Source organism: Marmota monax, unplaced genomic scaffold (genome assembly GCF_021218885.2).
Source record: "Marmota monax isolate L192 unplaced genomic scaffold, Marmota_monax_Labrador192_F-V1.1 WCK01_AAM20220418_F8-fsc00004, whole genome shotgun sequence".
Taxonomy (NCBI): Eukaryota; Metazoa; Chordata; class Mammalia; order Rodentia; family Sciuridae; genus Marmota; species Marmota monax.
The window spans coordinates 12,840,996-12,854,980 of record NW_026692881.1 but is presented as its reverse complement, the minus strand read 5'-3'; the positions used below and the strand labels follow the sequence as shown (position 1 = coordinate 12,854,980).

Sequence of the window (13,985 nt, the reverse complement as noted above, 5' to 3'; positions counted from 1 at the left end):
GCTGACCCCTTAATGAAAATTTTCATAAAAACTATAGCATTTCAATCTGTGCTACTGAATACTCAGCAAGATGAAATTCTTTGAAAAGTAAATTACTTTTTAAAGTCAATGCTAAACAGTGGGAGGCCCACATCAATGGAAATGGATAAATAGGAAAATAATCAAACTAATTCTTGACTCTGAAGTTTGATTAGCTCAGTCATCTTTAGTCAAGAAAAATAAAGAACAGAGGGTTCTGTTTATTTCCTACTCGACAATAAAGAAGTTCCAAGCAGGTTTGCACCCTTCAGAATAACCTAAATTAAAACCAAAAGGTTCCCATATGCAACTGATTTTAAACAGTTTTTAAAACTTTCAGACAAATATATCACAACTGTAATTTTTCTGGAATGGCTACTCTGAAAGTATTTTTAGAGCATCACAAAGACTGGCAGGATAATTCCTTTTTTCCTTTCTAGTCACAGGAAGCAATGGCTCATTACAGATCTATCCTTAACACAGCATTTCAGTTTTACTGCTGTAGGGTATTGAAGAGCATAAGCCACCTATGGCTCACCTTGCCAGCACAACAGAAAAAAATATGGTAAATGTGACCCTTCTCAAACAAAATTTCATCTATGACTTTTTCTGGGGAAGAGGCTCATACTTTATTTTGTATAGTTCACTAGCATAGCATAAAAAACAAAAAAACTTCACACACTTGGAAATATAAATAATTACCCATCAGAATAATGGGTACAATCTCCCATTAGATTTTAGCACAGTTAAAAAAAATTCTTACATAAACACAAACTTAAGATAACTTTAATTGAAGAAAACATTCATCAACAAGGAACAATGAAATTAACAATGCTTACCAGTCTTTAAACACCATATACATTATTAATATATACTGTGTATTTCCAATCAACTCCATTCTTAGACTCAATTTTTAAGAAACACGATTTTACCAGGTTTTATACAAAAAAATACTTCACTAAGAAAGTAGATAAACTGCACAAAAACAGTACAAGTATAATGTGCATAGCAAGATAGCTTGAAGCATCTGTGTATGGCTTTCTTTAAAATAAAAAACTATTAGGGGAATGGGCCCATTTGGGACCTTACTGTTACAGTTGACATATGTAAACTGTTTCACATCTTTTTTAGGCACTTGCTAACAATAGTGTTCAATCCCTGAAAAATTAATTTTACCTAAAAAAAATCCACATCTGAAATAATAACCAAGAAAAATAGAAAATAACATGGGTTAAAGTTTTACATATTCTCTTTAAATTAAACAACCAGTTTTATTAGTGCATGCACAGAACGAAACTAAAAGAAAATAAATTTTTTGTGACAAAACTTTCTGTGCAAAATTTACATAACAAAGTACAAAAAATATGTACAGATTTGTTATATACAGAAAAGAAGCCCTGAAGTTTTCATCCAATCAATGAAAATATCATTAACACTTATAGTAACAATATAACAAAAACCATACAACACACAATTTTGTAATATAAGAACTTCATTACCCAATGATCCAACAAAATTTGAAGAACTTCATTACCCAATGATCCAACAAAATTTGATCCAAACTTACAAGGTGAAAAATTTAAATCTATTGATTGTTATGAAAATGTTCACTTAGAAACTCCTTTGGGCATGTTCCTTAGGAATCCATCCTGAAGTTTTATGAACTACCAGAGTCCAGTGTTAATTCTTCCCCATTTTCCAACACCAACAATTAGTATATATCTGCTTTGGGTTGTCCATTATACTGAAAAGTTGCTAACAAAAATGGTTTGTCCTAATTTGGACATGTTCAGATAATAATAGTAATTAAACTGACAAAAATATGATCTGCCTTGCTAATCATGCTTCAAAATATCATCTCTGTAAAAAAAAAAAAATGTTAATTTTTCAAGAAAATCTATTCCCTTAGAAGTGTTTCTATGTTCCACGGTTAAGTGATGGCAACCAGGAAAAGATGGTCACATGGTTTTTGGGAAACAGTTTAATTCAGATGAGCACACTTCTGTGCAATGGGATCATTGGAGAATATAATCAGCTTAAGGAAAACGTTGAAATTCTTTAACTGGACTTGAAACTAGACAAAGAGATTCTCTTGAGGCTGCCCATCTATTGCAATGCTTGACATGGCCATTTAGAAAATCAAAATCACATTGGGAGGATGTTCCAATTTTTGACATAGAAGAGAGCTTAACATAAAACAGGGTTTACTTGCCCCATACTCTGAGCTTTATTTAAGATGTAACTATAGTAAGTTAAAAGATACTTTCAAAGCAGTCTAATACCCTTTAAACTGTATTTAGCAAATGTCAAGTAACTTTTTTTACCCAAGCTCTCAGTATATCTTCACAAGTGAGGAGAAATTTCTCAACTCCATCATGAAAGAGCTCTCCATCTTCAGAGGAGCTGTATATATCAGACTTATAAGGCTGGTGGAAGAAGAGAGGGAATGGAGCTGCCATTACCCTCTACTAAGAGTCTCTAAAGACGTAAATTGGGAAAACTTTTTATCAAAATTTTCTTTAGCCCTAACTTCCCACAAACACATCTTTAAAAAAATCAAGGTACATCTGTGCTGATTAGTTTCTTCCAAAACTTATGTGTGCAACGATGGCATTTTCAAGTACCACACATAAAGCTTTTGCTCTTCCAAAAACATATGACTTTTAAAACATTTAATTTCAGAAACTATACCAAGTAAAAGCTGCATGTAGTATGGTACTTCAACCCAGTGTTTTCTTCTAAGGTAATGTTGCTTTTCTTTTCCTTGGTAATTACAATACCTTATTCTAACATATTCCAATCCCGAGTGGCTTCCATTAAATGTCTCTGCCCATGACCAGCCCAAGCGTCCTGATTGTCAAATACTCTACCACAAAACCAACAATTAAACTTAGTTTTCAAAACATTTTCAGAGGTAGTTTTTACAATCTGATAATTATTTTTGCTTGTCTTTTTGAGTGTTAATTTTAGCACAAACCTTTCTTTCACAGAACTAACATGTTTAAATGTTTTGTGCCTCTTGGAAAAATCATCATAAGTTGTTTTTGAAGGGTTATAACAAACTGGTTTCAGTAAAGCATTCATAGTTCTTTTTGACAATGAAACTTTAAGTACACGTCCATTAAATTTAGCGACAGTTTTCATCACATTCACTACTTCTGGTGCATCTGCATCAGGATGATTTAAAACCACAACTGGTTGGTTTCTCCTAGGACATTTCACAAGCTGTTTGGAACTAAAAGGGAAAAGCCGCAAAGTTCTAACTGAATCTTTTGAAAGTCTAGGTCTGCTAAATCCAAATGTTTCACGAACATCTTCAGTTTTAGCCTTTTCTTTACACTTTCTATGCAATGATGATTTTTTTCTTGGAGGTTCTTGGGAACTATCCCTACACTTTCGTTTACAGTTTCTGTTTCTAGCTACAAAGGCAGTTTCAGAATCTTTATTTCTTACACTTGTTTTTATTTTTGAAAAATTTTGGGGGGAAGTCTTTCTTCTATTGAAATTTCTCTCAATTGTACAATTTGTCTTACATCTTAATACCCTGGCCTCTGAATGGTCACTGATACACACTGGTTCGTCAGAAGATTCAGGGCATGTTGCAGTAGAGGTTATAACAATTTCATTTGCTGGCATCAAATCATCTAATAAGAACGGTAAGGCATCTCTAGAAGATTCTGGCTCTTTCTGCTCTCCACCTATAGTCTGATTAGATGGTACACCGTCTTTCTGTGGTGAGGATGCAGAGTTGCTAACTAACAGATTATTAGCAGCAGTCACATTTAACACAGGGTTAAAAATTTTCAGCAATATTTTTTGTGATGTTCCTTCAGGTCTCTTTGGCTGTATATTTTGATAATAAGAACGATTTTGGACTAACTTAGGCTTAAGCAGCTCAGCATTATTTGGCATCACACACTTTAAAAAAACAGCTTGTGTGCCATCAGGCAAGAGGGTATAAAGTGGTGTTTTTGAAAAAATTTCATTCTGAGGTTTTACTGAATCCAAGATATTTAACTTTGTTCCCTGCTGCTCAGACAATGCATTGGGAATAGGAATAGCTTTCACTGAAGAACTTGCTGATGTTTTAATAATGTAAGGGCCTTTTAATGGCAATGTATTTTCTGAGCTACTTTTCATGCTCAAACAACTGCCAATGCTGGAACAAAATGCAGGTGTTAGACAATTGTTGTTTTGTTCTACCTTTAAAAAAGGTGTTTTGCAAGAATCCTTGGTCACAGTTCCACAAACTTGAGCACTCTCAGTTTTTACAGTAGAAAGACCTTCAAGTTTCCCATTATTAAATGTCAAAATCATCCCAGGCTTCTTGTTTAAAAGAGGAGGTACACCTTGCGTATTAACTAGTGGACGTGATCTTCCTGAAAAAACATGGAATCCAGGCTTATTGGCAACATGCAGTGGTATAAAAAAACCTTTTGGAGTTTGAACAAATATAGTTTTTTTATGTTCTGAGTTTAGAAGTGGACTCTGCATATATAAAGAACCTGAATTTTGTGTAGTGGCTCGTAGTTTGTCCTTTACAAGCTGCTGTGTTATTATTGCATCTGACTGAGTCTTAAGTAATGTGCCAATACCTGAAATTCTAGGTGTCTTCTCTGAATCTCTCACATCTTGTGATACAGACAGCACTTGTTTTTCCTTTCCATTACATTTTAAATTCAGATCATTTGGGGGCACATCAACACCTCCATTACTAGAGAGAAGTGGGAAGATGCCTTGCCCTCTGAAGTCTTTTGAAGATTCAACTATTGTGCCTTCTCCCTCGTGTTTCTGAAATGACTGGTCACAATGAAGTGGCAGGCTTTGATTTGGAATGTCAGAGTCTTGTTTTACATCAGATTTTGGTTTTAATATATCTTGAAGCAACTGGTTTACTTCAGGGGGCAAAAATTCGGATGCCTGTTGGCTCTGGAGAGAAAAAACAGAAGTAATTCTAGGCATCAGAGGTGAATCGACACTAGAAATGTCATTCCAGTTAGATTTTTCAGTTACACTCTCTAAGTTTTGGTTTTCATTAGTGTACAGGTTTTGTCCCTCAATGTTGTGTCCTTTTTCTAAAACACATTGTTCTTCAACTTCAGCTTTCATTTTTAAAATTCCATCTTTATCATTTAAAAAGCTGACAGATGATAACAGGCTATCTGGGTTTGAGCTCTCCTTCCTCACTAGTGATAAAGCTGTCTCACTAACAACTGGTTGCTGAATTGTTTTGCTTGAAGACTCTCTCTGAAGGTTTTCACACATTGCTGTTCCTGAAAACCTTCGACGTTTATTCGAGTTATTCACTTTTGAGTAATTATGAAAAGGCAATGATCCTTGGTTGGAGGACTCAACAGGTAACTCAGAGTTGACATAATTAATGCAATAGTTGTGCATATCTCCACTGTTGTATGCATTTGGTTTGGTAGTATGGTTGACTTTGTCTGGACTTTTAATGGTAGTACCTAACACCTCAGGATGACTCTGAATGATATGATTTCCCCATAAGTCAACATTATCTCTTGCTTCAACTTTTGTGGTCACTGACGTGGTAACCAATTCTGAAGTTGTTGGTAAAGAAGATACACTTTTGCCATAATCCATTGTTGGAAGCATGTTATTCTTTTCTGATATAAAAGCCATTTCTTTCTCTGAAATTACTTTCCCTGAAAGTACAGGAGATGAACATGAAAACGGAGGTGGTTTCATATAAACTGTGTCACTTATCTCAGTTGTTACTCCTGTTAAAAATCCAGGTGTGTCCAAAGTCTGGGGCTGCAAATTAGTAGTACTGTCTTTTGCAGCATCTGAGTGTGAGGTGGGTGAGTATAAATTCTGCTTATTTGTAGGCAACAATTTTATTACAATATGCTGTTTTCCATCTACCATCTTGAAGCCCATAAACTTAGCACTATAGTTAGCAGGAATTGTTATTTTATTATTTTTCACCATTAATACTGTAGGTCCTTGTAGAGCAGTCTTCAAGAAACCTGAAGTAGCATTGGATCCCTCCTCAGCTCTATTACATTGCCCAGTGGACAAAAGAGCTGGTTTTCCTGACTCCAACTCTGCAGGCTTATCACTATTATCACAGTGTAGTCTTTCACCCTTTTCCTCATTTAAATGTTCTTCACCAAGATAGCTCTGGTCTTCAGATTTGGTCTGTGTTTTATTTATTTTATTAAGCACTTGAGTGTTTTCTTCTATATTTCTGTCACTTCCATTAGTAATTTTCTTACGTTTCCAGAATGTCTTCCTTGATGCACCTATTTTATATCTTTTCAGTATTAACTTGAGTCCCGATGAAGTGTTTGCCATCCTTTTTTCATATTTGTCTTTTTCCAGTTTTTCTTTTGCATACAAGTGTTCTTTGTGCAAAGTTATAACATGTCTTATAAGATAGTCTTTACGGGTGGCACCATAGCTACAATATTGACAAGTGAAGGGAAGAGTACCAGAATGCACATGAAGGTGCTTCTGAAGCTCCCCTTTGGTAAAACATACATGATGGCATTTACCACATTTATAATGAACTTCATTATGTCTATGAATGTGCTGGACAAATGTGCCAACATCCTGGGTGGAGAATTGGCATTTTTCACATTGAAAATTACCGTTAACACAATGTGTAGATGTGAAATGCTTTGTCAAATCCAATAAAGTATATACACGCTCATTGTTACAAATATCACATTTTACTAAAGTGCTCCTATGGGTTCGTCGGTGTTGTTTAAATATCTGGAAGTCATTTGCTGAAAAACTGCACATTTCACAAGGATATGAAGGCAATTCACCATGGTGCCACATTTGAAAGTGTTTCTGCAAATCATTTGGGCTATATAGAGTGCTGTCTTGGCATTTTAAACAGCTAAAATTGAGTATTTTTGCAGACATTTTTATGCCCTCTTCTTCAGGTCTTTCACACTTATGAAGTAATATGCACTCCTCTACACAGCTCACAGTCTTTACACTGATAGATTTTCTTGCAGTCTGTGGTTTACTCTGAAATAATTTTCTATATTTGTCAACTTCATTTTTCACTAGGACTTCATTTGGAATATTTATCTTCGGCAAATCAATTTTCACATTTTTAAGATCATAATGAAAACTACTTTCTGAAATTTTTGGTCTAGGTGCTGATCTGATAGGATCAGATATCACCTTTTCCACATCATTTTCTTTTTTAAATGTAGTTTGGTTTTCATCACAAAAAAACTGTTTCTGTTCAGATGGCATGATTTAATTAAAAATCTCAGTTTCTTTTGTTCTGAAAATCTCTGAAGTTATCTGTAATTCAAACAGGAAATGATACTGTGTCGAGACATCTTCAAAATAACCAGAATTTTCCCCACATCATTTCACCTAAAATTAAACAAAAAAATTGAAATTTTCATCACAAAATTCAAAGTAAGTTTTATATCTCTACATTCATATTAGCAGACTAGAAATACTAATCAAGCATGTATATTAAAGACACAAACCACCTGTTAAGTATGTTAAGAAAAACTTAGCAAGAAGTAATCATTTAAAGTAAAACTAAAATTCATTTGGAAGTCAGGAAAGCATACTCTAGTTTAAACTCTATTATATGACACTGGGAAAGCTTCAGCTTCTCTGCACCTCAGTTTCCTCATTAAAAGAAAACAACAGCTGGATAAGTACCCTAGAGCTCTAAGATTTTTATAGTAAACTAGTTTTAAAACAGGATTAAAAAGTTATTTTTTGAGATAGGTTCTTATTATGTTGTCCAGGCCAGCCTTGAAATCCAAGGCCCAAAGGATCTTCCTGCCTCAACAACCTAAGTAGCTAAGACTACAGGCATGAACCACTATATCTGATGGAATAAAAATGGCTTCAGAGCCAGGCATGGTAGTAGCACAGGCCTATAATCCCAGCTACTCAAGAGGCTAAGGCAGAAGAATAACAAATTAGAGGCCAGCCTAGACAACTTAGTGAGACCCTGTCTCAAAATATGATTTTAAAAAAGGTGGGGAGCTGGGAATGTAGCTCAGTGGTAGATTGCTTGCAAGGTCTTGGGTTCATGCCCAGTTCTAGGGGAAAAAAAAAAAATCCTAACAAGAGAGCTCTAAAAACATACGCTCCAGTTATACCACTTAAGCACACATGGTTTGTGCATACTATTAACTTTTACTTTTTCACTCACATAGTTGATCCTACACATATTACATTACTCATAAGGTAATTCTCAATCCCGAAAGACTTCACCCCGAATTTTCTATTTCCTTAGTTACCCAGAGATAATCTACATTTAAAACAAAAGCCTGATTCATCTAACACAAACAACAACAAAAAGACGACATTTACTATCTAAAGTTATCACTATTAACTGGTGAAAAAATAATAAGTAGGAAAAAATTGAAAGAAACAGAAATTTCCCTTATTCTTGAAGTCTGTCTACGACCTGGTCTGGTTTCCTACCACTTAGGCTATTTGGGGTTTTTTGGTCCCAAGTACTCAGGCAGATGGGAGTAATGAAACCCTCTGGCAGGTTAGAATATAACCATTACTATCCACTTCCACTAATTAAAGTACCTAATGGTCGTGTTATTCTAACAAGTTTGAATCTGTGTTATAATCTCTTCGCTGGAAAAATGGGGGAAAATCAGTACTTCCCCTTCCTCCTTCACAAGGCTGCTATAAAAAATTGAGAAAATACACATGGCCAGGTGTGTGGGGGCATACAGCTGTGATCCCAGCTCTCAGAAGGCTGAGTAAGGAAGAGAACTAGACTCAAGGCCACCCTGAACAACTCAGTGAGGCTTGGGATGTGCTAGCACTTTCCCAGCATGTGTAAGGGCCTGGGTTCCATCCTCAGAACGAAAGAAAGAAAGAAGGAAAGAAAAAGAAAACACACATAAAGATTGTTAAGAACCATTAACAAACTGTTAAGAACCATTACCTTCTGATTACCAAGTACATTGCTGAGATAGGAATTTGAGTACTAAAAGTTCAACAGTAAACATATAAAATTATATTTTAGAAAACTTAGATTTTCTTATTTTTATGTTCTTAAATACATAAGCAAATATTAGATAAAACTGGATAAGCTAAAGAAAATAAAGTATAAATCATATTAAGCTCCACTCATAATGACCAAAGATCTCATGTTTAAATTTTAGTTAATCTAAATACCTAAAAACTTCAGTGTTACAGAAATCTTTTACTGAAGGAATATAATTAAAAGTCAAATTGCTTTACAGATTAAAATATCCTTATATTATTTCTCAAATCTATTTTAGGCCACATCTAAAAAAGCACATTAATGTACATGCTAAACTAACAATATATATTAGAAAGGTGCCAGCTTACTGATTTTTTAATATGCCATGCCTAATATAGTAAAATGTTAAATTTTTTACTCTAAATATTGTACTGTATCGCTAAATGTAATTTTTACATTTTTTAAAACATTTTGTTCTTCAAAACTACAAAAAATAATAATAAAGGGATAGATAAAAGTTCCCATGTACCTGGTGGGCACTGGAATATTCCCTATAGAGCAGTTTCTCAACAATGACAAGCATCATAACCACCTATGTAACTTTCACCATATCAGAATCTGACTGTAAGGTTCAAACATGTGAAACGTTATAATTAAGGGTTCTCCGTTTGCCAAAGACCATAGTGTGGTATTACTACATAGATGGTATTACCTATTGCTACATATAGAGAGGACTATCATGGGGTTCATTACAAAAAGCAAACTACTTCTTATAGTAATATTACATGTCCAAAACTGTATTTCTACAAGTGCCAAAAAAAAAAACCTATATTTTCATACTTCTAAATCCCATCAATCCCGTTTCAAATATCTACATAATTAAAAATTTTTCTTATAAAGTAACATTTCCCAAAGACTGATAGCCAGAGTGAAAATAGGCTTTTAAAGCAACTCAATCTGCCGGGTACTGTGGTGCATGCCTGTAATCCCAGCAGTTTGGGAGGCTGATGCAGGAGGATGGCAAGTTCAAAGTCAGCCTCAGCGATGGCGAGGTGCTAAGCAACTCAGTGAGACTCTGTCTCTAAACAAAATACAAAATAGGGCTGGGGATGTGGCTCAGTGGCCAAGTACCCTTGAGTTCATTCCCTAATACCCACTCTCCCCCCAAAAACCAACTCACTCTAATAAAACTAATAAATACCTAATAAATATCAAGTATTTTGATGGGTGCTATGGAGAGATTAAAAAAGTGGTCCTTGCCCTACTGCATCTTTAATCTAAAGCAGAAAGGACGTGTACATTAACACATTGTTTATTCAGTGCTGACTATCCAGCAGCTCTTCCAGTATATAAACAAGAACAGAAAATATTAAGCAGGATGTGTGGCAGCCAAAAGAGATGCCATGAAGTCCACTCATGAAAGTACATGAGCTCTCCTCATAGGCAAGTTCTGCATATTCTCAGGCAGATCTGACTTATTTCCAACAATTTAAGTGAAATTGTGTTGGTTTCACAATGCTTAGCAAATGAAGAAGATTAAGAGTTCCTTGGCAGTGAGAGAGCAAAAATATTTTCAAAAAGGAAGAGAGGATACCATGAATTACCCAGAATAGTTAATACCACAGAGATGGAAAGCAGGTTCATTGTTTTTAGGAGTTGAAAGGAAGAAGGAAAATGGAACTGATTGCTTAACGGGTATGGGGTCTCCTTTGGGAAGATCAAAATATTCTGGAACTAGATGAAGGCAATGGGTGCACAGAAGATATATGTAATAAGTACCACTACAGTATATACTTTAAAATGCCAATTTATGTCATGTGATTTTTCACCCCAATAGAAAGGGGGGAGAGGCACAAAATCTTAGAAGCATAGCTAATTAAAGTAACATAGCTTAAGAACGAAACAGTTATACCTGTGCCAATAACCTGAGGGCATTCTACAATACAGAACTACTGATAAACATAATGGCCCCAAAACATGTCAAGAAAGAGTCATATCGTACTAAGAATACCCTATTTAAGAAGGTATGAAATTATTTAATATATTTTAGCATATCAAAAAATTTCATCAAAAGTAAATGGGCTGCTCAGTACAACGCAACGGCACAACACACCCATAATCCTAGCCAACTAGGAGGCTAAGGCAGGAGAATCATAAATTTGAGGGCAGCAACATAATGATACCCTGTCTCAAAATAAAAATAAAAAGGACTAGGGGTGTAGTTCAGTGGTAAAGCACCTCTGGGTTCATTTCCCATTACAAAAAGAAGTTAGTTAGAAAGTTCACTTAGCATTCTCATTTCTCTGACAATGACAAATTATTTTAAATTAAGATTATTTAGCATGTGTCTATATATGCACATCACAAATGTCAATCTTATGGGTTGGTGTCACCTTTTCACATTCTCTTGACTTTCTATAAAAACCATCCAAATATTTTTAAAAGCCTAACATTTTGGCGTCTACACTACATTTTCCAGTTTCCTGCCATAATAGAAACAGCACAAATTTCTCTGCTAGACTATGAATTCCTATTATTTTAGAAAATATGGTTGGCTTGATTATGAATTTAAATACAGATACTACCTATAGCTTTCTTTGAACATCCATTTATGAAAAAGGCTGTCAACAATGTGACTCAGGTATCTAGAAGACAATGAGTACATTACCATGACCAGAGGAAAGAGTCCATATAAGAAAGTAAGACACTAAAAACCATCTTCAGTACTGTTTGTAAATATTTTTTAAAGTAGTATTATAGTAAATTTTATAATTCAAAATAATGAAGGGAAAGAAGAGTGGAGAAAAACAGTATATAAACACAGTATTCTTTTATTGGGCTTTTAACCAATTTTTGTTTCCACTCATTTTTATAGGCATGTTAAAAAAAGTCAAAATAACACAAATTTAGGGTGAAAAAAAGAAAGCCCCCTTGGTATCCTCTCCCTCAATGCAATTCTTCCATGAAGCACTGTTAACATTTTGATGAGTAACATCCCAGACCATTTTCTATATATTTATAACATACCTGTTTGCACAGAAGTTAGTGCTCTCAGTTACAGATGTCCAAAAATCCAACTCAGTCTGATCTGAGCAAAACAGAATTTACAACTACTGGAGATGTCTAATACACTAAGCTAAGAGGAAGCTTCACTTACATATACAAACAATGTAATTAGTATCTGGTATCTCTCATTCTCTTGGCTTCATTTTCAGGTTCAAGGTGATACCAAGATGACTGGCTAACATCCTTCTAGGTACAAGACTAAGAAAAGAGTATGTTATTCCCTCAAAAGTAGAACATAAGTCTCAGCCCAAATTTTCTTAAGTGCCAATCCCTACAGTGAGATAAATTTTTATGAATGACCAGGCCTGATTTGCAGGCGGCCTTCACTGGAGCCAGAAGCATGTGAACACCATCCAATAACATGAACTGAGATTAGAGAATAGAGACTGGATAGTTCCCTGGAAAGAATCAGAGCATTATTATCAAATGAAGGATGGATAAGTAAACACAAAAGTCATACATATATATGGGGTTTTCTCAATTTATTCCTATGTAAATAGAATACTCTACATACTTTTGCAACTTGACTTCTTTCACTTTTATATCATAGACTTCTTTCCAGGCCAATGCCTGGAAATACCCTCTTTAATGGCTGCAGAGTATTTCACAGAACAAATGTATTCTGGCTTATTTAATGAGATACTCACTGGTAGGACTTGAAATCTTTTCCAATGTTTTGCTGTTATGAAGACTGATACAATTTCAGTCCTTGCATGTAAAACACCCTGCACATTTACCACTTAACTATATCCTGAGTCCTTTTTATTTTGAGACAAGGCTTTGCTAAGTTGTTAAGGCTGGCCTCAAACTTGTGTCTGACAATGCATGTTAAGTACTTCTGAAGGATGAATAGATTTACATTTATTCTCATCCCAATATGCACTTCTGCAGTCCTAAAAACTTGTAACATTCACAACAAAATAAAAAGTCCACACTGAAAATATAATTCAAGAGCTACTGGAAGGCTTATTAATTTCCCTGTCTATTGCATAGCTCTTACCTATTTTTCATGTTTCTCTCTCTCACACAGACAATGTGTTTTACAACTACAAATATTGTCATACCTAGATGTAGGATTATCTGTTCCTTGTATACTAAATAAGATTCTGGATTTAAATCTCCCTTGGTTGCAAATTATATTTAAAAACTCAGAACAGGGCAAATTATAGAATCATATAAGCAAATATTCTATCAAACATTTTGTTTCATTATCTTAACAAGAAAACACAATTTTCAGGGATGATCCCTACAAGGAAAGTTTTGCTCAAAGAAGTTACTATGTAATTCAATAAGCCCATTAAAGAGAGTAAACTAAGCTACTGACTCATAACTATCTTTTTAATGAGGACATCTTTCATACAGTGAACCCAGAATGGAAATGTTATAATTCCTTGTTATAATTCCTCAGTATTACAAAGAAAAATAATGCAAGGTGAAGGAAGGCCCTGTGGAGGGAATGGAAGGCCATAAAGGGTTACCAAAATTAACTGGAACTGTAAGGAAGCTGGGATAGAAGACTGAGAAGGCCATTTGACACTATTCTTTCATCAAGAAAAATTCCAAAATGATGAGCAAAGCAGTGCACTTTTCTTTCCAGTAGAATGGACCAGCCACTCATTACCAATAAGAGGAGTCTCTGCAATGAAGGAGTCAAGTTTTAATTTACTGTTTTACTGAGACCATTTTATGTTAAGAATTGCATTATTTTTTTTCAAAATCAGATTTACTAAATCACCTTTCTGGTTTTTGTTCAGTGACTAGGGCAAGATGGGGGAAGAAATTCTGAAAAGCTAGAAACTGAACTGTTCCAATCTCTTTAAGTTACTCTACTGTGTAACTCAGGAGTCAAAATGGTTATAAAATAAAATATAGCAAATTAAAAAAAAATACAGATAGATATGGCTTATTCCTTCCTTAATTACAGCTCACTTGAAACTTA

General features: G+C 34.7%; 1 protein-coding gene across 6 annotated transcripts in view; it reads right to left on the bottom strand.

The window, feature by feature from the left end:
* Positions 1–782: 782 nt before the first annotated feature.
* The window catches only part of Znf518a (zinc finger protein 518A), a 29,104-nt gene continuing 15,901 nt past the window's right edge, over positions 783–13,985 (bottom strand). For all 6 annotated transcript variants that reach the window (XM_046450376.2, XM_046450375.2, XM_046450371.2 and 3 more), the window contains exon 3: positions 783–7,380. In XM_046450376.2, the coding sequence (XP_046306332.1) occupies positions 2,800–7,254 (4,455 nt within the window). In that variant the 5' untranslated portion in view covers positions 7,255–7,380 and the 3' untranslated portion in view covers positions 783–2,799. The remainder of the gene's footprint in view (positions 7,381–13,985) is intronic.